The sequence below is a fragment of the Setaria italica genome, chromosome I, assembly GCF_000263155.2.
Source record: "Setaria italica strain Yugu1 chromosome I, Setaria_italica_v2.0, whole genome shotgun sequence".
Lineage (NCBI taxonomy): Eukaryota > Viridiplantae > Streptophyta > Magnoliopsida > Poales > Poaceae > Setaria > Setaria italica.
This window is the reverse complement of record NC_028450.1, coordinates 40,275,269-40,299,678: the sequence shown is the minus strand read 5'-3', so window position 1 is coordinate 40,299,678 and position 24,410 is coordinate 40,275,269. Positions and strand designations below refer to the sequence as shown.

The window sequence follows — 24,410 nt, the reverse complement described above, 5'->3', positions numbered from 1 at the left end:
CGAAGAATTCATGTAAGGCAGTGGCGGCTGCCATTGCTAGGGATGTTGCAGGAAACTTTCTAGGAGCATCTGCGCTGGTGATTCATGGACTCTCAGATGCAGAGATCATCGAGGCTATTGCGTGTAGGGAAGGCCTGGCGTTGGCGAGTGACCTCATGATTCAACACTTCAGGCTAGCCTCGGACAATGTTAATGTGATCAGAGGAATCAAGGAGGGAGAAATGGCCGCTCATGGCCATATCATCACGGAGATAAAGGCTACAGCAACGCAGTTTGGTACTGCTGATTTTGTTCATAAAGACAGGCGCTACAATGTGCATGCTCATACCATCGCAAGGAGTGCGATTTATGCTAAGTTTGGTAGGCAAGTTTTCCTGTTAAATCCGCCTCAAGGCGTTTGTAACTCTTATAACTCTATTGATGAATAAAGAGTTATGCTCCACTAAAAAACCTATTGCCCGTCTCGATCCCCCAAGCCCTCTCGTACAAGCCGCCTCCTTAACCCCAGAGCTTCCCCGCGGTCGCTGTTCGTTCCACTGTCCGGCAACCGCACTTGGTCCGCACGGCACCATTGCAGTTCGCAACTTCTTCACTCATCTCCGGATCCGCCATCCCCAACTGCCTCCCTCCACCCCAACCTACAACGCCGATGTTATCTTATCGCCGGAACGATAACTCGCTGCCGGAGAATAATAAGACCCTGCCTGCTTCAGGCAGCATGCTGGTCCAAAGGTTAGAAATTCGATCGCTTTCTTGTAGCTTTGTCACTTGAGTTTTGTAATATCAATCATGCAAAAAGTTAACCCTTTGTTCCTTGTGTTACTAGAATATCGACATTGCGCAATAATTCATTCTCTTAGGGTGTGTTTGGATGGAGGGACAAGTAGGATGGGACAGGATCATCCCCTTTTTTGAGGGATGAGATGATCCCACTTGGTGTTTGGTTGGAGGGATGGGGGCGTCCTAATTTCGTTGTTTGATTGGAGGGACGAGGACAGATGAAATAAACGGTATTTGTATTCCGTTAGCCGCAGGGCCCATTGTCAGCTGGTGCACACCAACCGTCTGTGCATGCCGTCCGTGTAAAAAAAATAGAGGACCTCCATGCCCGGCCTGCTTTGCCGCCGCCGACGCACTATCCGCCGCCCACGCCGCCCGTCTCCGCCCCACCCGCTCGCTCCGCCCGGCTACCGCCCGCCTACGCCCCGCTACCTTAGCTCCGCCCTGGAGTGGAGACGGGAGGACGACGAGGGGTAAGAGATGGGGAGGGCCTGGCTAGTGATGGAGGATTTGGTGCTAGCTCTGCTCCGAGTCTAGTGATGGAGTTGTCTACCTCCGGTAGGGGGCGGGCCCGCAGGTGCTAGCGCAGGGAGGAGGAATAGGCGAGCGCCGCCGGCGGGAAGGGGTGTAGCCTGCACAGGGGAGGAACAGGCGAACGCCACCATCGCGAGGGGCTACACCCTGCACGCAGGAGGAGAAGGGAGATGGGAGGACGGCGTGGGGCAAGAGATGGGGGGTGAGGAGGTGGAGGGAGAAGCCGTGCACGGGGGACGGATCGGTCCGACCTTTTTTGAGGGACGGATCCATCCCACTTTTTCGAGAAATATTCCACTTTGATGCCGTCCTTGTCCCACCTGACTTCCAACCAAACACATGTAAAAGTGGGATGACCCTATCCTGTCCCTCCATCCAAACATACCCTTAGAGAGAGGGAGGGGAGCTAGCTAGACCTAGCAATTGAGACCCAGGTCCTGCCTCTCTGTTAGAGTCTGTTGGAGGGAGGGGAACTTGGTAATCAAGATGAGCCACTGGTTTGTAAATATGATAGTCCACAACTACATTGGCTCTCACCCTTGCTTCAGTCTACACCGCATCAACCCCTAGAGGTGCTTCTACCCAACAAAACAACAGGCATTGGCAGCAGCAGATGCTGCTGCTGCTTCAAATAAAAGGGCAATCATGGAATACGCTCGGCTGCCTCGCGCAGCCATGTCCTTCTATAAACCTTGTCCACCGGATGACCTCGGCGACATCAACCTCATGTCTCTGGGCCACAGCAGCAACGAGATCATCTCTATGGACTAGGATGGCAACACCCTCCTCTATGAATCTTCCTCCCGTGCTATCCGTGTAATGCTTGTGCCACACGAGCCCAAGCTAGCGCCGATTTCCCTCATTGTTGGAGACAGCCTCTACCTTCTCAATAGCAACCCCGGCCTGTAGGAAGAGCATCCCATAAAGGCCCTCATCTACCCTAGAAGCAGCCGCTTCGAGGATAATTGGTATTGGCACTCTCTCCCGCCGCCTCCCTTTGCATTATTTGACTTCTACAAACATGAGAGGAGGTGGAGGATGAGGAGGACAAGAGCTCCTGGAACCGCTATGTTTTTGAAGCCTGCACAGTGGTAGATGATTCACAAATCTAGATATCCACCGTGGGTGGTGGCACCAACTTCGACACAACAAACAACATGCGGAGCAACACTATTACAAAAACGGCTTCCAGGGGCAGTTGAAATGGCATTGCAGGAGCAGGCGCGCCACCTGCTCCTAGCTTTCGCAGCTACAAATAGCTGTTTGCAGGAGCGGGTAAAAGGCCCGCCCCTGGAAATGTCATTCCCGCCAAATACTCAGCGATTGAAATTTGAACTTGCCGAAACTATTTCCTGCCAGTTTTTAAAACTTTTAGTTCCCGCTAATTTCACTCTAACAGTCTAGTGTGCGACCAAATTGAAGAAACTATAGTGATTGACATAGAATATATGTTATTAAATAATAATAAGGAAATAGAACCATATATATACATCATTAGAGTGCACATTGACAACATATTTTTCTGCCACTCACGAAGGCTAGCCTTGACGGTACTCTTGATTCTCCCACTCACGGAGGCTAACTTATTTATCTTCTTGTGCTAATTCGTGTTCTAGGTGATAATAGGTACCCATCGGGTTTACCACTTCACGCAAAATGAAACGACATAAATCAGCGCCTATATTTAGAAGTTGTTACTCATGGAGACGCGAACTGTGTAGTCGAGGTGTAATCTGCAATTAAAATCCATGAAAAAATTAAGCAAGTGTTAGATAGGTGGAAAATAATGCAATATACATATATATACATCCCTATATATGAAAGGTAGCCCCTTACACGTTTGGGATCACTTGTGTATCTCCCGAGCATCCTGATGTGCTCGCACACGTAATACCCACAGTGTATAGAACCAGATGGTTGCTTGTGGTATGAAAAGTTTGTGTGTACAACCATTTCTTTCGGTAATGAGAAGTTAGTTTATATGGAATCCCTATTTTGAAAAAATGAGAAGTTACTTTATATGTAATTTTTGGGGGGAACAATTTGCACGATGTAAGTGTACGCAAGAAATTCACTAACTTTTGTTGGATGAATATGAATTCTTTGTAGGTGCTCTGGTCATAATCCAATAAGTCAAATACGATCACAACTCTGTTCTTTGGCTGTATCATAAAAGCAATCTAGTGATCCCTGCAAAAAATATTATATAAGATTTTTTTAGGCGTGAAGGAGCAAGTGTATATATTATAACAAATGGTAGAAATTTAGACTCACTGGAAGTTGTAGGACGCCCATACATAATGCCTATCTTACCACTTAAGTGTCATATACACTATGTAGGCTGAAACCCTCCTGATAGCTTTTTTATGTTGTCGTACTCGTTTCCTTTTGTCCTTCTTTGTCTTGTACTTAGCTAGCTTGTCATAGTTGTCTCCCCACTATCTTGGGAAGTTCTGCCTAATTTCATAAATAGCATAAGGATCAAGATATCCGACCTTCTCCTTTACAACATGCACGTCATTTTCTTGCATCCTGTACAATGTATTGCAATTAATTAGTTATGCATAGTACATGTGTAGGCCATAGCATATATTCAAAATATTAGCATCGATGAAGCGCTTACATGCACCACAATCTGACGAGCTGTAACTCTAGCTTTGAGAGGCGGAACACATCATGGATGTCTCAAAAAACGAAGAGGATTTTGCTAGAATCCTCATTGAATGGAGGTTTGAACACATCCGGTGAGTACCATGCCGATATGGTTCTGCGCCTAAGTCTACATGCCCTCGTGTACCAATTGTGCATCCTTTGCATTTCATCTGGAATCCCGGCGATTGCCCAGTCGGGTAGTAATGGTTTTCCATACTTAAATTTTTGAGGATAATCCGGTAAATTTGGTATATCATCAACTCCAACAACCAAGTTGTACTCTGTGTCCGTGCGGGCATTCGAATATCCCAGTCGTTGGATGGCTTGCATCTTGTCTGTTGTCTTGGCTGCTTTGTTCTTCGCGTGCCATCTTGCTTCAATGTCTATCATTCCTTCTCATAAGCCCGTATGACTCGAGGCACTAATTGCGGGTCCACCTATTGTTGTTGTGGCTTCTCTGGTGGGTCCACTTGTTTTTGTTGTGGCTCCTCTAGCAGGTCCACATGTTGTTGTTGTGGCTCCTCTGGCAGGTTCACATGTTGTTGTGGTGATGCTTGAGCAGGTGGTGGATGGTTTTCCGGCTAGTCCACCGACTCTGATGCTGCAGCCGGTGGTGTGGCCACCCGTTGTTCTTCTGATACTGCAATCGTTGGTGTGGCCACCTGTTGTTCTTCTGATACTGCAGCCGGTGATGCTGGACCCGGCGATGTCGAGTCCACTAGTGCATGCTCAGAAGGAATCGAAGATAGTATGATATCTCGTTTATGCCACAGTATGGTATTGCCGATGCTTTGTCCAAGGCAATGGACACTTTCCGCATTGGGAATGTCTCTCTCGTGATCACCTTAGTTTGAATTAATTTCAAGCACTGTTATGCATGCATAATAGTGCGGGATAGGTTTTCCCTCAAACAAACTGCCAACTGGAATTGCAAGGCCCTTGGCAACCTCCTTTGTATTGCCAGCTCTGCCAACCGGAACGTGCAACGAGCAAGGACTACTGATGCATATAGAATCTATCGGATATGGTTGTGTTATCGTAGAGCCGACACTGCTCGAAGCATAAACTGGTGTATTCGCTTGGTCCAATAGCAGATGTGACATCATGACCATCAGCATCTGTATATTGGCCTCACTGTTTTGTTGCTGCTCCGCAAGTGTTGTTAGCAAAAAGTTCTTAAACCTAGTTTCTAGTGCTTTCTCTACCGCCTCTCTTAGATCCTCCTTGTAACGGGAGTGGCTCTTGTAGCTAGCCCTATCCCTCTCGAATTCATCCTTGATGCTAAACTTCGAGGAAACCCCTCTGATGCTGCCTCCATGCTCTTTCATCCCAAGGGCCGAACTGAGCACATTTTTATCCCTATTTGGTACGAACTCTTCTTTCCTATGATGCTTAGAAAGATTGTATATCATTTTTGCCACCTGATTGGTTTCAGGTGTTGAAAACGTAGGTTTACCATCTAGTATTGTAGGCTTGCTTACTGCAAGCCACTGTCAGCCATGCTCATCCAAGCCTTCAAAAGGGTCAGGTTGCCCTGCGGCTATTGCTGCCTCCCTATCCTGCCGCCACTTGTCGATCTTCCCTCGGTACCTACCCGGCCCGAGGTGAACTTTATGTATGTTACCCAGCGCAAGTTCTTTGTTACTCTAGCTTAGGGCTAAAGCTTCCGAAGAGGTCTTTTGTCTTACGAACTCATCCCATTGGGCTAGTGTGATGCTCCCGTATTCATTAAAGGGGGTAGGCCCTTTTTAACATACTTGTCATTCAGCTCACCCCTCCACCGGCGGAAAACTTCACCAAGCTGCTTCCTAGCATAATGCTTTACCTGCTTCCTGAATTCTTCTGATCTAGGCAAAATAAATGTTTGTTTCAAAAGCTTCCACATCGCTTCTTTCCTCCCTTCAGGAACCAATAGACAATAAAAAATCGAGGGATCCAAAATCTTCTTTGTTCTAATTATTGCTCCTATTGCATTTCGAAACTTTGAATGCACCATCGGAGGCTCTATGGGCTCTCCTGCTAGGCAGAAAACATCGACTCTCCATTTGCCTTCAGGGTATTGGTTTCTTCCTCGCTCACCCTGTCTTTCTTTACTTTGACTCCCAAAAGTTGTAGTTTCAGTTTCGGGAGCCGAGCTACCACTGTCTTCAAGTTCTTCTGGAGAGTAGGGGGTCGGCGACGGCGTTTACTCCTTCTGGTGAGAGCCATCTACACGAATCATAAGGTTAAGCAAATCAAAGTCATTGCAATTAGTACATGAAAATGTACTTTAAATATTGGGCAACAGTTATATTCGGCATTACCTCACTTGGATTCGGATTGTAATCCAGATCAAAATCCAGCGTTGAACGGTCTTCTCTCGGAGGCAAAGGGTGTGGATCTGGGGGATCTTGCCCCACGCCCTTTACCCATGCCCCTGCTCCTATCTCCGATCCATCATTATCTTCGTCCTCGGATCCTACACCAATGTTTACTTCGTCCTCTCATGACGGCATCTGGGATGCAATTTGGTCCATTTCATTTTGGGACACATCACCTTTGTTTGATGCATCCCTTTGGTGTATAAATGGTGAGGAATCCATTTACGAGTTCTACATATAAATTAAAAGATGATAAATATATAAAGAATTCCATATAGAGTTTGTATTTACTATTTCTCATGCAATATACAATTTACCATTTCACAATTTCCCACACAATTCACATGCATGCATCCCTATTGAGAATTCACATTTCCCAATATGAAATTGAATTGACATTCACAATTTCACAATTCACAATGAAAAAAATTAAATTCAAAGGAAAAATTCAATATTTAACAATTTATCAATTCCACAATGCACTAAGTACATTTCACATATTCACAATTCGCTAAGTATAATTTCACAATTTCACAATTCACTAATTGCAATTTCAAAATTTACCAATTTCATAATTTCACAATTCGCAGGTCCACTAAGTACAAAATGAAAAAAATATAAAAAAAATTAAAGAAAAGTGATGGTGTACTGGATGGAGGCGGCGCGTGCGGAGAGGAGGGTCTGGCCGGCGGCATGGAGAGGAGGGCCCGGCCGGTGGTGGGGCGGGTGGGGGGGGAGGCGCCATGGGGAGCTAGGGCCACGGCGGCGGTGCGCAGAGGAGGGCCCGGCCACGACGGTGGAGGCGCTGTGATGGGAGGCGCCGCACCGCGACGGGAGGCAGCTGGTGCGGGGAGGAGAGGTAGTGGGGAAAGGGCGCCGCAGCGGCGGCCCGCGAAAGGAGGCGCCGCAGGAGGAGGGGAGGAGGCGCGGCGCTGTGGCTCGACGGTGGAGGCGCTGCAGTGGCGGAGCAGGTGGGGGAGGGGAGCAGTGCTGGAGTGGGGGAGGAGGGCCGTCCCGCAGGCTTCTCCAAAAATTTGACTAAGTTCCCACGGGCGCCATAGGCTACCATTTAGCAGGGGCAGGTGACGTCACCATATATAGTTGGAAGTGGGAGAGTTTGAAGCATCTTCTGGGGGAAGAAAAAAAAGGTTGCTGTTGGCTAAGAAAAAACAAGGCTGCTGGGGGTGGATGTAGCATGGCTGCCATTACTGCTTGTTGTGACCTTGATTGTAGGTGTCATGCTTGGGATCTTTGCCTCAGGAGTAGCTAATGCTAAGTGAAGAAATGGATAGTGTAGTAGTGCTTTTGTCAATGAATCTTGGTTCTGTTTCTATTGTGTGGAATTTGTCATTTGGTTATGTTCAGTTGTGATCTATGAACTTCATATATAATGTGACATAACTTATCTATTGGTTTATATATGATACTTTTTAATTTTGAGCTACGGTTTATATTTTTGTGAGCTTGTTTCCTACCAAAGACACATTCAGAAAGACAATAAGACACTATGCCAAGTGTTCTATTGAGGACATGGCGCATTGCATCAAGGATTGTACCCATTTCTAGGGGCGGGACACGTCATCACCCGCTCCTGGAAATGGGGGCTATTTCTAGGGGCGGGTGATGGGGTTACCTGCCCCTGCAAATTATGATTTCCAGGCACGGGTCACCCCATTGCCCGTCCCTAAAAATCGCCTCCATTTTCAAGGGCGGGTCGTCCGCAACCCGCCCCTACAAATGGTTCTCTAGAAGCGGATCATATGGTTCAGTAACGATCCCATTTTGTAGATGCGGGTGGCAATTTCGTCCGCCCCGTAAAAAATGAGATGTCCCTGCAAATCATTTTTCCAGTAGTGCATGGCTGGGGAGTGGGCACTCCTGTTCTATGGTCGCGTCGAGTACGTTCCCGAGCACAGGCTCTGGTTCGGTTTCTCATCTCAAGGTGGGCAGTTTGCCGCCTCTGACCTTGCCGCAACATCTGCGACGAGACCACCGGTGCTGTAGAAAGTGTGGGATGAACTCACACCACCACTGCCAAAACGGTGGATCCCCGTGGAGTCATACCTGCAGTCTCTGGGCACTGGCAAGTTTTGCATCGTTAAGACATTCGACACGGTAGAGGAAGGGTGGTGCAGGGAGAAGAACGGCAACATGTTCAAAAATGTGGAGCGTTTTGCAGTGTTCACCGGTGTGAAGGTGGAACGTGGAAGTAGAGGGGCCTTTCGGATGATCAAGCACAAGTCCAGACGTTACAGCTTCGGCCAAAGGATTGTCCAAACATTCCTTTTTTAACCAACCTGTGTGCTCAAACTAATAAGATATCAGGTCAAAAATATACTATTGCCTTCATTTCAAATTCTATGTCATTCTGATTTTTCTAAATTTATAAATTTTGCTATGCATATAGACATAGACACTGCTCGATAGAGATTTTTGAGCTGTGGCTGCAGCTGCGACAACCGACCAGCAGCTGCTGCAGCAAAATGCAACCACGCTCGTTCAGATGGAATGGGAAAAAACGGGAGTACTGGCTGCAGACGATCGGCTGGCATGCAGCAACAGCTAGCAGCCGCAGCCGCAGCCATAGAAAGAGCAAAAGTGAGCAGGCCCATACACTATATGATCTAGGTGTATGCCCATACGCTGTATGATCTAGGTGCATAGTAAAAATTATATACTTAGAAAAATCTATAAACAGCGTTAGATAGACATACACTATATCTAGTATCGCTAATTCACTAAATGGAGAATCAACGATTCGACATGACTCTCGTCACCATTTCGTGTAGGCAATATACAAGAAGATCAGCATATATACAGGGTACTTAGTTTTCCAAAAAAAATACAATAATGGATTCACATAGAAAATCCTAAAAAAATAGGATCATGGATTCACATCCGGAAGGAGAAAGGTTAAGCGTAGTCAACCGTACTAGGCCGTGGTTCCGCTTCATCCTCAGATTATTTTAGCTGTGCTGCAGCAGCAAACCATCAGCTCTACGGCAAAACGCACACAACAACAGCTAGAAAATAGTTCTTGCTGCTAGATAGATAGGTGGTTAAGTTTACAACCGTTCGGTTAGGATGCAGCGGCAGCAGCAGCCACAGCTGTAGCCGGTTAAAGAAGCCGAAGCGAACACAGCCAACTGTATTGTTGCACGTGATAGGTAACCTGCATCTGTTAGGTCGAAATTCTGTGCAAGAAAAGGAGTTTTGGGCTGAACGAAGGGACACACCATCTTGTGACACCTCCATCTGGGCCCTGCCACCACCTTGTGACACCTCCATCTGGGCCCCGCGCCCCACCATCACGCACGATATCACCCGGTGCGGCGAACTGGCCCATCGGCACCTGAACCGTGGGGCCACGCGTACGCCTCACGCCCGAAGACTATATAATCCGGCACCTCCCAACCCCCGTCAGGTTCTCCCCTTCCTCCCTGCCTGCGCGAGTCAGGTGCGCGAGCCGCGCGAGGGGAAAAGAGGCAGCCCTCCGCTCCCCTCCTCTCCCCCCCCGCACAGAGAGGGGCCGAGGGGGAGAAGGGGAAAAAATAAGAGAAAAATCAAAATCCTAGGGCTTCCTCCTCGATCCTCTCCGCGATTGCTCCGCCGATTCGTCCAATCCAATGCCGCGCGCCTCGAGGGTCTCCAATCCCCCGGCGCCGGCGGCGGCCGCCCCCGCCGCCGCGGCCAAGAATGGTAAGGGAGCGGCCTATCCCGCGTGGGGGGTTTTCGAGCTCTTGGGCTTGGTTCTGTTTTGATCCTTTCCGGCGAATTCCTAGGGTTCCGGGCGGGCGAATTCGCTTCCCGGCGCAATGCGATGGCTTGATCAAGAAACTGCGGTTTTTTGGGACTGGGGTTTCGTTTGGGGTGCGCTCCCGGCTGATTGGTTTAGTTGCGTATGCGGTGTACGGATCGTTGATGGGAATCTTGATCGAATCCACATGGTGCCTGGATCTGACAGCGAGAATACGCGTGGAAATTATCACTGTGCAATATGCAACTAAGCCCTGCTTTTGCCCCTGGAATCCTTGGCACATCGGTCTAGGATTATAGGGGGATTTTTTATCTGTTTCTAGCTTCCAGAAACATCAGGGATTCAGGGTACATCGTTGTTAGTGGGATGGCTCTGTTTTGCACTGGAATTCTGTAAAGCTGGGCAATGGTTTCTTGAATTGGGTTACCTTGGGATTGGGGAACACACCTGAATCGGATTTCTTTTTAGATTGTTATTAATATATTTTTTTTGTGAGAATCCATAGATATCGGGTTGTTTCTTTGCAGTGGAATGCAATCTGTCCCACTGGAATGTGAATTCGCTGTAGGATACTTTATATGTGATCCTTGAACTGTTTCCCCACTGGATTGGTGGGTCTTGCTTAAGGATTGTATGGTCCTTCTTGCATTTGGTAGAAAATGAAATGCAAGCTTGCAGGTGGAAATAAAACCAGTGATGCTAAAACATTTATTTGTTTCAAATTCGATTGATTATCCTGATGTTGAGTTTCCCAATCCAAATATCTGGCCTGATATTGAGTCTCCAAGTTATTTGGTCTTTAATACTGAACTTTGATGTGCTCATTTTGTTTATTTGGCATATCCACTTAACCGGTTTAACCCCAGTCTGTAACAGTTCAACAATTCCAGTAAATATTTTAAGCTGGTTCTGTGGGATAGTTGATAAAAGTGTACCTTCTGTGTTATCTCAGATCTTACACCTTAACGATAGCTGCTGTCCTGCTGATTCATTTTAACGTTTGCCACAAGATGGGTTTATTCCTTGTGTTCTATATTCCCTGTCTTAGCAATTTGCACTGTACTGCATTTTTTTTACTGAATTGATCTGTACTGTAGTCCTTTTCTACAGGAGCATCTGTACGTCAGTAATTCCTCACACTCAATCAAGTAGCTAACAGTGCACCCCGAAGAATCTATTCTGTTTGATATTGTATTCTAATTCTTTTTTTCACCGCTTTGCATTTTCATTTTTCAGTTAGCAGCAATGCTGGCCACTCCACTCCATCTTGCAGTGCACCTGTGTATCAACCATTTCGCCCTGTTACTCGTTCTATGACCTGTGTGCCTGCTCCTATTGTGGCTTCACCTGACTTGAAGGAAGGAGGATCTGCTAGCACAAGCACCTGTAGAAGTATTTCAGATGCTTCTTTTATCATTCAATCAGCTGCCTCACGACCGACTGTAACTCATGCCAGAACACCTCATAAAGTGACTTCATCTGGTTGGAAGCCTCTTACTCAGCCTGTTGCTCTGAGTGAAGAGAGGAAATGTGCAAGCCTTACTACTGCTAAGCGCTCCAGGGTTACTTCCTCCCGAGCTGTCAAAGATTTGACCAACCATTCAGCTTCAAAAGCTAACATAAATGTTCCTAGCGGTGCTTACTCGATGCTTTATCAACGCATTTTTATTAGTAGTCTTCTGAATTCAGATCCTTAATAACTTCATCTTATTCCAGGCAACAAGTACAGAGACGAAGAAAACATAAGCCAGGGCGAGTTGGATGGGGCTGTCATGCCATCTCCCCCGAAGAAGCTGCAAACATGCAAAGACCCTTCAGATTCACCTTCAATAAGGAAATCAATTATCAGAATCCTGGGTGCCAAAAGAGCTGCTTTTCTGCCCACAGGGAAGTCTGAAGTTGAAACTGGAAAGAATTTTGCTAGTGTACCAGCAAAAGTGGTTTCTGCAAGTACAAATGTTATCAGTGAGTCAGTTGATGCTTCTGTTCCATTGCTTGCACAGCAGCAGCAACCTGGCACTGCAAAGATCTCCAATGCCGTCACACAAGCTATTGCCAATGAAACAAGTCAACTGAATCAGTTGGCTGCTGCAATTATTACATTGCCCAAGCAAAATCGTCAAACTGATTATGAAAAAAAGCCTGCCAGTCTACCCATAGTGCCTAACCAGGTCAGTCAGTTGGGTGGTGCAACTGCTCCCTTGGTTGCACCAAAGTTAGAAATCGGAAAGGGACAGAACACTTCCAATCTTCTGTCGAATCCTGCTTATGCGAGGGCTCTTTTAATCAAGCAGCAAGAGCAGCTGCTCCAGCAATATAAATTGGGGACTCCACAGCCACAGCAGCACCACATCAAAGGGCCAGGTAAAATTCTACGACTTCAACTGAAAGAATTTGGTTTGCTTTCTTCATGTTTCCAGCACTGTAGCAGATTGTTGATGACTGTATTATGACCTCTTTATAACTTCCCTCATGTTGCAATTTCAGCTCTGTTCGAGACCGATGAGCCGCCACCAGTTGAGCCGTTGGGAACGAGGTGCCAACTCTGCAAGCTCGATGTTGCTTTCCGGCCACAAGGGGATGCTGGCCGTGATGCTAATGCTCCTCCAGTTGTCGCAGTTCTGGCATGCCACCATGCATTTCACAGCAGCTGCATCGAGTCTATTTACGGCCTCGCTGAGCCTGCCGAGTGCCTTGCCTGTCTTGAGCATGGGGCAGTGCACTGATCAGTGATCACTAACAAGAAGCTTCAGTTTTAGCCTGATGGGCTATGATATAGCCTTATAGTACAAAATTTCCTTTTAGAATGCATAGAGAGGGTGAGGTCTTATCTCTATTGGTAGGAGTTTTCTTTGGTATAGGCGGCTGGAATCAGAGTTTGATACCTCATTTCTGTTGGCTTTAGTGTAACTAGCTATCATTGAAGTTCAATGGAGAGCTGAATCATCAGACATGCCCGTTAGCTGTTTTGTTGTCGTGGCGAAAATCTGCAGTCTGACCTGATAATCTACCAAATACTGTGCTACGTTATGACTTACGAGCATAAACTTATCCTGGGCTTGTGCTGTAATAAATCTGGCCTCATTCTATTTGAGGCCCTGTCTATACCATGTACTGACTACTGAAAGGGGCATAGCCCACAGTTGGCTATTGGGCTCAGCTTGGCGATTTGTGGCCCAAATGGTAATGCCAATTGCTGGCATTGCCATCATTAACGACAGGAACGCTGTACAAGGCCCAGTACATGTCGTTCACGTGGTCTCTGCTTTGTGCTTTCGCATTGATCCGCTGCATGCAGATGCAGGTGGCACTGTGCCAGACTGCCAGCAAGTGCAGCAAAAATGGAAGAGCCTGGGGGCGGTAGCGGTTGGCGTCCTGCCGACTGCTAATTTGTAGATGGAAAGCGAGATTTTGTAGTACTCCGTATTTTTTTTCTTCCTTTCGCTGGTTTGATTTGATTTTAGGCCAATTTTGCCATGCTTGTTAAGGATTTGGAACTGGTTTTAACAGTAATTTGTATGAAAATTATTTGAATGAAGTAGCCGCCAAACTACAGCCTGAGCCCCGAGTGCCTGACAAATGGAGCTAGTACTGACCGATTCTGAGGTAGACAGTATTGTGAGCTGCTGACCACAAAGGATCCGGTCGGAACATGGCTACGGCCTACGGGGGTCGGGGGTACAGGTAGTTGGTGGCGGGTAATGCCCGATCCGTCAACCAACGGGCGAAGTACGCCGTTTCCGCCATCGTTACGTCCATCAGAAGTAAAACCGAAGCCAACGACGGCACGGCCAAGGAAACGGGAGTGTCTTCCAAGGCGACCCCGCCTCACGCACTCGAAACAGCACACACATCCATCCCTCGGCTCAGAGCCACAAGATAACGCAAACAAGAAGACGCCGCGAGAGAGCGAGAGGGAGGAGAGAGGAGCGCGCGGCAACCACAGGGGAGAAAGGAAACCGAGCTAGCCTGGAGACAAGCTAGCAGAGGTGAGATTTTGATGGTTTCGTCGTCGCCGTCGCAGTCGCCGCTGACATGGTTTCTCATGGGGCCTGGAAAGAGGAGGAATTTGAGGCGGAGGAAGCAGGGATTTAGCAGCTGATGGGTGCTATTGTTTTGTGCTGCAGGTGCGGGGAGGGAGCTGCAAGGCATGGAGGACCCGACTCCTGCTGACCCCCCCAGGATTTTCTGGAAGTCAAGAAGATCAGGTGCTTGCTATCCCAATTCCTACCGACAAAATCTCGCTGATTTCAAGTGTTTTCTCGTGACACGTCCATCCTTATCTATTTTCTCTCTTCTTGAAAGCTGCCTAATTTCAGTTCAATTTCCTGCAAATTTCTCAAATTCTGCCCAAAAGAAAATCATACAGGTCATAGAGCAATTATATTCACACCTAAGCACCAGTAATCTCGGCTATTTTGCTTCTACGAGCACCTTTTTTTTTGGGACCAGAACATTTTTCCTTTTTGTTCTTAAGTTTTGGTACTGATGCCCTGGAATGAGCCGGTGGGATATTTCGTGTGGGGATAAATGATCGCCAGCGCACACGCGTTGTGCGGCAGGACTAGTTAACAGGGCACGTTAATCACACCCGTGGAATAGTTAACTGCTGCCTCTGATAACTAACGACCGGTTTGGTGGTTCACGTGAAGTGCCGCTAGGACTTTTGGGTGGAAATTTCCATCTCGTCACAAGAAGATCGATGTGGCCCTCTTTGCTTGTCTTTACCGCCAAGACCCCAAGCCTGCAGCTGTCGGTGTTGTGCCTAGTGGTCTCAAGAATATGCTTGCAGCACGAAATCATATTCCTTCAAGTTAACACTCTTTGCAGCAGGAGTAATTTTCTGTTGGGGAATGAGGTTTTTGTGCCATTGCCTGTTCTGTGTCTGTTTCTGTTCTTCTTTGCCGCTGCTGTCCTTTTTTTTTAGAACTGCCGCTGCTGTCCTAGGCAAGGCCAAATACAACCGTTCTAGCCTTCTAGTCATCTACTAGGCATGGGTGCATGCATGGCCACAGACCAGACAAGTATGCTACCGCTCCAGCCTTCTAGTCGTCTAGGCATGGCCACATAAACAAATTTGCAGGCTTGCAGCATCAGGTAAACTGCAACGATCTGGTAAACGTCAGGTAAATTACAATGATCTGGTAATCTTGCATATTAATATTTTATACATCGCATATGTCCAAGATGGCAGTATGGTCGTCTGGGTCAGCTTTTTTAAAAAAGAACTTGACTGGGCAAACATTTCATTAAGAAGGTGGGTCGGATTATACGAGTTCGTGCAGGCCGGCTTATTGGAATGCTAATCAGATCAATCTAATGCCATATATAGTTGATGCTGACCAATAATGTGTTCTCTAAAACTTGTGATGATGGCAGATTAGCTTAGGTCAAAATAAATCAGCTCTCGGAATCACTCGCAGACACATATATAAAAACAATGTATCAGTCTTCCTTTCAGAGCTTATGATATTATTAGTTCGTCATTATATCTTCTGGGGAATACTAGTATGTTCAGTAGTCTTCTATTTCAGCCCCTTCTTGCTTTGCTTCTTTGTCAAGGATGGTATACATACATGTAGCAGACTTGCAAGGATGGTATATATATACGTGTAGCATACTTGTAATTGTAAGACACTGAAAGGCTGCAAAGATCTAACCAGGAACTGAAAAACATGTCCCTTGGCCTCTTCATAAGCTCATCCAAACCCATTCTTGCTGCTCGCTAACTTTTCAGTTGTCAAAATGAACGAACTTCCATCTAATCATGTTCTAGAGGTCATGTGTTCATTAGATATTAACTGGGAAAGTGCACTGACAATTGATCTGACTAACAATATGTATGTTCCAGCCAATGGCCGGAGCTTGCAACAAGAACCTGACAAAGATGCTACCGAAGAAGTGAATGAGCAGGCTCAAGAGGAATCCATGAAGATCGACGATGCAACAGATACAACAGCTACAGCTGAGGATGTTCAACCAGACCCAAAAGCTAACTTATCTGAGAAGCGGAAGGCTCTCTTTGAGCCTCTGGAACCTATCAATGGCAAGCGCAGTGCTGAAATGCTGCTTCCGCCACCTGACTTTGAGCCCACATCATATCCCAAGGGATGGTTGGTGGGCAAGAAGCGCAAGCTAGTCAATGTTGATGTTGTGGAGAGCATGAGGAGAATTGCAGTCCAAGAAATGAACAGAAAGGTTTATAATCTTTCTAGTGGTCTGACTGTTCATACCAGCATGATATCACGCCGCATTCAAATGTTATTTTTCCTAGCAAATACATCGATTTCGATGATCAGGCTGAAAAATCCTGAAACGTTAAAGATCTGTTTTTGTCTGTGATAAGAAAATATCTTTCTTGTGCGCCGCCTAAGGTAAACTGTAGGCGATTTTGTTGTTGCTGAATGTGCATCATAGACTGACACAAGCTATTGCCATGGAATTGGTGTGGCAGGACCGTGAGATCAATGGACTGAACGAGCAGCTAGAGGAAGACTCCCGTGTGCTTGAGCTTCTCCAGAAGCAGCTCGCGGATGAACGCAAGAAGCGGGCTGAGATAGAGAAGGAGAACTCTATGCTTCATGAGCAGGTGTCCATGCTAATGAACATGCTCGACGAAAATGAGGGCTTCGATGAGGAAGGAGAAGCTCCACCTCCCGATTCCTTTGATTAAGCACTATATAGTACTGTCCATTCCCGACAATATCGAACCATGAATCTCCTGGTGCCGGTTTCAGGGTAACCAAGAGATATATCCTGTGTAGAATTTCATTTGTCCTATTCCATTCCGTGGCTTGTTTTCTGTAGATAAAGGGTGCCTGTTTATCGCACCTGCCCCTTTCTAGGCTTCAAATGCATGTGAGAAAATTCTTGAAAAAAATGTATGTGAGAAACTAGAGACATTATATTTGAATGGAAGTGTATGTACATGTTATATGAATTTCCCCCCTTTCTGTGCAATGTCTTCCTGACTCCAGCATTTCCGCTTCCACATATCACAAGTCACAGGCTCACAGGCACAGTTATGTGATGCAACATTACACTATCACATCCCAGACGAGATTGGTATTATTGGGGGCGTATCTGACCATTTGAGGGCTTATATAACTATTATGCATTTAACAAGTTGAGTATTTGAAACAGAAAGAATTTGATGAGTGAAAGTGTACTTAAATAAAAAAAGAACTCCATTAAAATGTAAATAATATGGCCTTTCAATGTTGCGCGTGGAGATTCCACAGCGAATGAACTAATGGCCACACAATTCCGCAGGGACCAATCTACTGAATTATTTACAGGGGAATGGCCAAAACAGCATTCCATGACTTACTGCTAATGTTTACAATTTGCACACCGGCCCCAGGAGTGGGAACCAGAATTCGATCATGCTTTATTAATCGGAATCCTCTGGTATGTGGAACAAGAACTGCGGAATAGAAGCTATTCGAGGCAGGTTCAGTAGCAGCTCCCCGAATGAATCCTTTCTGGAGATAGCAGGCCTTTCTGTGCTGCCTGCAGTATTCCTAGCAGGTGATGAGTTGAGTTCCTCATCAGAGCCATCAGAATCCACTTGGATTACGCCAATGTTGCCACCATCACTGCACTCAGGCTTGGGTATGGTGGATGGTGCTGTGTCTTTCTCAAGCAAAGAATACAGGGAGTCCACCCTTGCCATTAAATATTTATCATCTGAGGCTGGCAGACCCTGTGTATCGCTGAAAAGGTACTGAACAAGGCCTTCCAGCACTTCTTTGGATTGTCCCTCATTATTGGCCAAAGGAGGGTCACCAGCACTCCTTTGCTCACCTATGCAGTCACCTAGATGGTTAACCAAATCTTCCACAGATATGGATGCTCTCAGTCCAGGCCCTTTCAGCTGATTCCATTGATTGCAATTCTTTGGTCCTTGAGGAACATCACGGCCCTGGAAATCTGTAGCACCAGATCCTGTAAACACCCTGGAATTAGATGTGACTACATCAAAAGTTAACATATGCAACACATAAACAATAGAAGCTTTCCAGTCTGAGATAAATCATATGGCTACAATTACCTATGTTTATTGGCTGTCCGACGTTCTTGGACAGTGAGGAAATCACACAAGGTGAGGCAGGATCATTGAACTTGGGCAAAGATGCTTCTCGTTCATACTTCAAACCATTAAAACCAAGGCAGTCCTTTGAATCATTTGGATCTTCAAAAATAGAGCGCTTAGGTTCAAAATCTGGAGTTTCCAATATGGCATCTGGCTGTTGGCTCAATTCATATAGCCGCTGATCACACTGAGTGAGCTTTTCAAAATTCTTGCTTAACAAACTTGAGTGGCACTGTAAGGTATGTTTCCTGCATGCAGATCCATTTAGTACTTAGTTCCTTAGGTAGGTAGCGAAAATCATAGTGAGGAAATAGGTATGTCGTGAAAGACACCAAAAAGCATTCATGGAAATCGAAAAGTGCAAATAGCTAGGAATCAAATATGTCAATGGAGTAATTAAAACAGATATGCAAATAAAAAGTAAATAATAATGTTCATGAAACAGCAGCAGCAGCACCATGCACATAGCTCATGAACTCCCCAGTCCCCACTAAAAGACCTTTGGAAAAAATGCATTTTGAACTTGTTCTTTACCTGTTTAAGCTTGCCTGCCCATCAGTGAAGTCTGATGCAGCCTGCCACAGTGTATGTTTTCTTGGCTGAGGATCAGTCTCTTTGAAGAAAAGGGGTGGTCGAGCCAACTTCAGAAAATAAAATTGGATGTTGTCAGGGGAATTAGTGATGGTACGCAAAAGACTAACAAATATTCCATTCTCAGGAACTTACCACCAGATCTAAGGTCGCTTCTTGTTCATTCTCTGGGTAGGTTGCCTTCAGAGCAGTAATATCTGACCACTGAATTTCTATTTTACTCTTGAGACCATCATGCAGGACCTCCCAGACAAGCTTATGCTTTGCAAAGTAGCACTTTGCCACCAAATCACCTTCATAGCGTGAAATGTACTGCTCAGAAATATTACACACTGTTAGACTGGGTTTTCAGGAAAGCTACAAAATAGTTGCTCCAACATGCACTGATCCAGTGACATATAGTATCACAATTTCACAACAAAGAGGAAATCAACATATTCTTGGAAGGCCTTCTTGGAAAATAGGAAATTTCTTACCTCCCAATTACCAATTTTCAAAACATTTGCATGAAAGTTTGAAGCTTTCATCCGTTCACCAGCTGTGGGAGCCCCAGATTTGACATCTTTCTTCCTGGGTGTATCAGAAGTACTGTTGTGCACATCAAACTGTTCCCGAGCGGATTTTGCTTGAGAAAGCTTCATCTGAATCAGATCCAGCAGAGACGGACTTTTTCGTAGTCGCAGACCCAATGGGCTAGGTTCATCAAGCGCATCACAGGACATGTCCTGCAGCCATGTTGTAATCAGAGTATGAATTAAAGGGCTTTGCAGTCTATAAATCAACAAACTGAAAATACTTTAACCAAAAACTCATGATGATCTAGCATTGCTAGAGATATTTTTGCAAACACTTCAGAACAATGATGTATCTCTGAAGAACCTAGCAGACGTTAAAGGCACAGTCCAGGTAGCTATCCTGAACGGTTTACTCATGTGCTGTAGATTTCCTATCAAGGACTTCTTTCCGCTGTGCAAAATTATCACGCGAAAACATTCTCCGATTTCATAATGAACATTTATGTTTTCCAGACTTCCACAGCAGGATAAAGACTGTGCAACGGTCATGATTTCAAGCAGTCAAACCATATATCGACCTGGAAGGCTGAAACCATTTAACTTCGTAACAGCAACTCCGTGTTTCATCATAGAACTAAATAATGAAAATGCAGCATCAACCGAACATAAAAGCCCGGCACAATTTCACCAGATTCTGGCACGAGAGTGGCAATGAGACCTTTCAGAGTGCCGCCTTCTGTCTCGCATGAGCATCTAATCCTAGACTATCATCGAAAGCATAGTGGTCTTCAGTCTCACATACCTCCTAGACTAAGTGATTAACTCCTACACGACAACTAAACCCAAATCCGACGGTAAGATCACCGGCCGTGATAAACGGAAGTGGCCGCGACGCGAGGAAAGAAATATAATAAAAGGCGGAAGTGGCCAGTCTACCTGCGGCGGCGGCGGCGGCGGCACTGCTTTGACGCGCTTGTGCGGTGGGCCATCTCCCCCGCCGAAACCCTCCTCCACCTTGACGGCCGGCGCCGGCGGCTCGGCGCGCCGCTTCCCCGAGCCCGGAAGATGCACCATTGGGATCTCCGGATACCCTATCCAGCCCTCCACCTCGAGCTCGACGCGAATCCACCAGGCGACGAGACGACGCGGTCGAGGCGGCGGCGCGGCGAATTGTTTGGCTCGGCCGGCAGGCGGGCTGGGCTGGCTGGCTCCTGGGGAGGTGGGAATCCCACATATAGGCCCCGTGCTGTGCGGCTGGCACGTGGGGATGGGGCGCCGGGCCCCGCCTGCCGGCGACGGGACGCGCGGAAATGGTGTGGATAAAGTGGCGGGGCCCGCACCTGGGCGGGCAGCCCGTCCAGGTGCGCAAGTGGGACCAAGTGGCAGCCGCCGGAAAGGTAGTGCGCCGTGGGGCCTCCCCGTTAGGTGGGCCCGGCTCGTCAGTGGCGTGAGATGTGTTGAGCCAGGCGATAATGGTGGATCAAGATCAACTGGAATTGGCATCTCAGGATGTGCCCGGTCTTTCCGCCCGGGGCGTCGTTGAGCTTTCGGCTGCCGAGTCAGGGTCGCCCCGCGCGACCCGACCGGAAGCCAGGTGCACGGCACCGGCATCGTGCCACGGCGTTGCATGGCTCGACGGCGATGTGGCTCCGTCCCAGTGTCCACCGGCACGGCAGGCGATTAAGGATCCAACGCATCATGGCCGCAAAATGCAGCGGTTTCTTCTCTTGTCACTCATCAATCGTCGCAGTTTAGAGACGTGAAGATGGCAGGGCAATCGGAACGGCGTCGACAGATGTGAGCTGCTTTGGCAGCACGTACGTACGTGTATCCACCCCTGAATACTGTGAGAATTTGCAGAAACGTTTTTCAGACAATATCAGACTGTAATGTGCACCGCGCAGGCAATAGCAAGTACACGCAGTTCCCTGCAGATGCAGAAATTTTGCACGTGGAAACTTACTTCAGGTCTCGAAGCCAGCACCCGTCATGTGCCGAGTTGCTCACGCATAAACCTGTTGCAACTCTGGACAAGATGCTCACCAGAAAGAATAGCCCACAAGAACGAACATCAACAATAGTTCATTCGAGGTTATTCTGATTCAGTGGTCACAATGGCTACCCATATGATGTGCTCCATGAATCAGTGTCCAAGAACGGTTTCAGAAATTGGAGGTTTTAACAAGTCGATGGGATATACAAGATTCAGAACAAACAAGAACTTGTTCAAGTTACCAAATTTCTACATCCACGAGAAACAACCCCCACTACATGTTATATATGGTGATCCATCAATAGGCTGCCAGGGGGAACTGGAAAACGAACCTGTTTTGCCAAAATCGCCAGACAGGAAGCTACATAGCTTTGTCTGGGATATATTAGCTACTGGCAAAACAACCTGACGAAAACTGCCAGGCCAAACAAGGTGAGATGAACCAATTCGAAGATGACCATAGGTTCTATATGGTTGATTGGGCGTTATGCATACTTTCAAGCAGGGATACTTCAAGTCAGATCAAACCATTTGACTGCCTAGTACATCCGAAATCAAGTGCAATCAAAGGAAATCAGCCCTGTTCTTAAAACCTCACAGCAAGTCCTACCATTTAGATTATACCATAGGTTATTATGTACTCCCTTCGTCTCAATTACTATTCGTTTTGGCCTCAATTACTATTCGTTCTGGCTTTTCTAGATACATAGCTTTAATTTGCTATGTATCTTGACATAGTATAAATTTAGGTGCATATCAAAAGCTATGTACCTAGAAAAGCTAAATAAAATAATAATTTAGGACAGAGAGAGTAGCAGCACATTATTAAATCATAAACTAATTAGGCTTAATAGATTCGTCTCGCCGTTTAGCCTCCATATGTGTAATTAGTTTTATAATTAACTCATATTTAGTCATCCTAATTAACCTCTAAATATTCGATGGACACGGACTAAACTTTAGCTTCAGGATCCAAACACCCCTTGAGTCCACTATCATTGTATGCAGGGGTCTTAGGATATAGACGGTTGAGCACGAGAATAACATGCGACACTTAGCCATCGAGGACTGCAGCGCCATGGTGATATAGGATAAGGGGAGGCATGCTGACTCGCCTAGTCGGTGGTTGATGATGCTGGCAACGGCTAATTGTGTGGTGTGTGATGTGACTGTTGATGAGTTGATCTATCTAGGATTACCTCAGGTAGAGAAGTGAGCCTATCTGAACAACACTTCTATGGTTGGATATTGAGCATTGGTTCCACAAAAGTACAGCTACATCAAGCTTTACAGCTCAGAGCATCCAATTGCGTATGAAATTTTGCAATTACAAAGCCACACAGCTCAATAGTTGAACTAACCCCAATCTTTCATTCAGATTATTTGTTATGCAATTACACAGCAAGCAAGCACATACATCCTGACAGATCCCAAAGTGTACGCAGGGAGTTATGTAGCAGGCACATACATCCTTCCCTTCAGATTATTTGGTAGCTAATGACATAATGTAGCAAGCAAGCACATGACTGCAAAAGGTAGGATACAGTTACACTGATACTTGCCCCGGCAGAGAGGTGGATGGTACTCGCCGGTGATTGGGGGGTTGAATTCAGATTTCGAGTTCAGGCATCGGTGAGGCGGGCGACGATGGGGTACTTGGCCTGGAACTTGGTCTCCCAGTCAGCGAGGACGCCGAGCTCCTTCTCGGTGAGGCCGGAGAGGTCGCCGGAGACGTCGGCCTCGTCCTTGGACATCTTGCCGAGGGCGCGGCTGGCCTCGCGGCCGGCGAAGATGGCGTAGGCGCCGCCGGGCCCGTAGAAGCTACGGCCGGAGGTGACGTCGTAGACCTTGCCGCGGATGGAGACGTAGATCGGCTTGGACGGGTCGGTGCCGTCGTACGCCCGCAGCTGCGCCGCCGTCAGCTCCGTCGCCATCGTGCTGCTCGGCGCGGTGGGGGAAGCCGGGGAGGGAAAGGGGATCGATCGTTTGCCGCTGCGCAGCGCGGTAGGTGTCTGTCACTCTGTCGTAGATTGTTGCGGGTTGCAAGTGAAGCGGCGAAGGAAGCGGTGGGCACCGGCGGTGTGATGTGAGCAGTAGACTGAGCAGCAGCTGCGTGAATGCCACGCGACTGGCGACTGACTGCTGTGGCCTGCCCTTCGGGAGAGTGAAACGGCAAGGACCACACAGATCCGCGCAGCGAACGAAGCTGCCATTATTGTGTGGCTTTGGGCCGTCCCAGAATTTGAGAGGCCCGCAAAACAACGAGGTGGGGCTCGAGGCCCACAAGGCTGCAGTCCATCCTCAGAATTGGGTCCACTCACGAGTGCTCGCGTATACAGGAGGAGGTGGGGAAGTGGGGGCAGAGCGCTTTCCTGGCTCTCTGCCTGCTGCAAGCTCACGGTCACGGCCATGGAGCGAGTCATGGCCACCGTTCGGTGTGAAAACTGAAAAGGGCAGTGCAATGAGCAAATTGCTCAATTTCAAAAAGAAAAAGAAAAGAAAGACGGAGAGCGAATTGCCAAATCGAAACACAATCTCATTACAGGCAATGCCTGACATAGAAGAACCCAACGCTGCCATTCGCGTAGCTCGCAGGCAGAAGGTGAGTTTTTACGGACAGGCAATGCCGTTCCCCACGACCCTGCACCACTCGCCAGAAGACGCTCGGCTCCAGATCCCGCCGTGCGCACGGCCTGGCCCGGCGTCGCGAACTTGCGTGCGGTTGTTGCAACGCAACCCTCCAACCCCCGTAACACGCCTCACCGACCCGGCGCCGTCAAAAACCGTGGCGACGGTGACAAACGTGTGGCCGCAGGGCCTCGGCGAGATATGGCCTCGTCGTCGTGCCCTTGTGGGGGCAGCAGCCAGCAGCAGATAGGAAGTGGGGACGACTCGGCCACTCGGGGCGCGACGACGCGCGGGCGAGATGGCCGACGGGATGAGACGAGGGAGCGCTGCGGGAGCTGGGATTGGGCCGCGCGCGATAGCCGATAGGGAGAGGCGTGACGGGATGAGGCCATGAGGGGGCTGCCGCTGGCCATTGGTTGCCCACCCCCGCGTCCCGCCAAGGGCCAACGCAGCCCGTTGCTCTCAGCACACGACCGCAAGCTACAAGTACAACTCGCCTCCTCCT

General features: G+C 47.6%; 5 protein-coding genes across 5 annotated transcripts; 3 read left to right on the top strand and 2 right to left on the bottom strand.

The window, feature by feature from the left end:
* The first annotated feature begins 1,989 nt into the window (after positions 1-1,989).
* LOC111258151 lies at positions 1,990-8,618 on the top strand. Its single transcript, XM_022828904.1, has 3 exons — positions 1,990-2,059; positions 4,497-4,714; positions 8,331-8,618. The coding sequence occupies exons 1-3, from the start codon at positions 1,990-1,992 to the stop codon at positions 8,616-8,618; spliced, it is 576 nt and encodes a 191-aa protein (XP_022684639.1).
* Positions 8,619-9,768: 1,150 nt separating this feature from the next.
* On the top strand, positions 9,769-13,069 carry LOC101775856. Its single transcript, XM_004954143.3, has 4 exons — positions 9,769-10,025; positions 11,320-11,718; positions 11,800-12,447; positions 12,571-13,069. The coding sequence occupies exons 1-4, from the start codon at positions 9,953-9,955 to the stop codon at positions 12,807-12,809; spliced, it is 1,359 nt and encodes a 452-aa protein (XP_004954200.1). The 5' UTR covers positions 9,769-9,952; the 3' UTR covers positions 12,810-13,069.
* Positions 13,070-13,867: 798 nt separating this feature from the next.
* Positions 13,868-17,035, top strand: LOC101775184 (protein HEADING DATE REPRESSOR 1). The gene is made up of 4 exons (XM_004954142.4): positions 13,868-14,072; positions 14,211-14,291; positions 15,935-16,281; positions 16,538-17,035. Exons 2-4 carry the CDS (start codon positions 14,234-14,236, stop codon positions 16,754-16,756), a joined length of 624 nt encoding a protein of 207 aa, XP_004954199.1. The 5' UTR covers positions 13,868-14,072; positions 14,211-14,233; the 3' UTR covers positions 16,757-17,035.
* Positions 17,036-17,241: 206 nt separating this feature from the next.
* Positions 17,242-20,500, bottom strand: LOC101774512. Its single transcript, XM_004954139.2, has 6 exons — positions 20,221-20,500; positions 19,246-19,494; positions 18,905-19,081; positions 18,713-18,819; positions 18,137-18,426; positions 17,242-18,030 (listed from the first exon to the last, which is right to left on the bottom strand). Exons 1-6 carry the CDS (start codon positions 20,356-20,358, stop codon positions 17,477-17,479), a joined length of 1,515 nt encoding a protein of 504 aa, XP_004954196.1. The 5' UTR covers positions 20,359-20,500; the 3' UTR covers positions 17,242-17,476.
* Positions 20,501-22,625: 2,125 nt separating this feature from the next.
* Positions 22,626-23,435, bottom strand: LOC101774109 (probable steroid-binding protein 3). Its single transcript, XM_004954138.4, has one exon. It carries the CDS (start codon positions 23,209-23,211, stop codon positions 22,900-22,902), a length of 312 nt encoding a protein of 103 aa, XP_004954195.1. The 5' UTR covers positions 23,212-23,435; the 3' UTR covers positions 22,626-22,899.
* Positions 23,436-24,410: the final 975 nt, after the last annotated feature.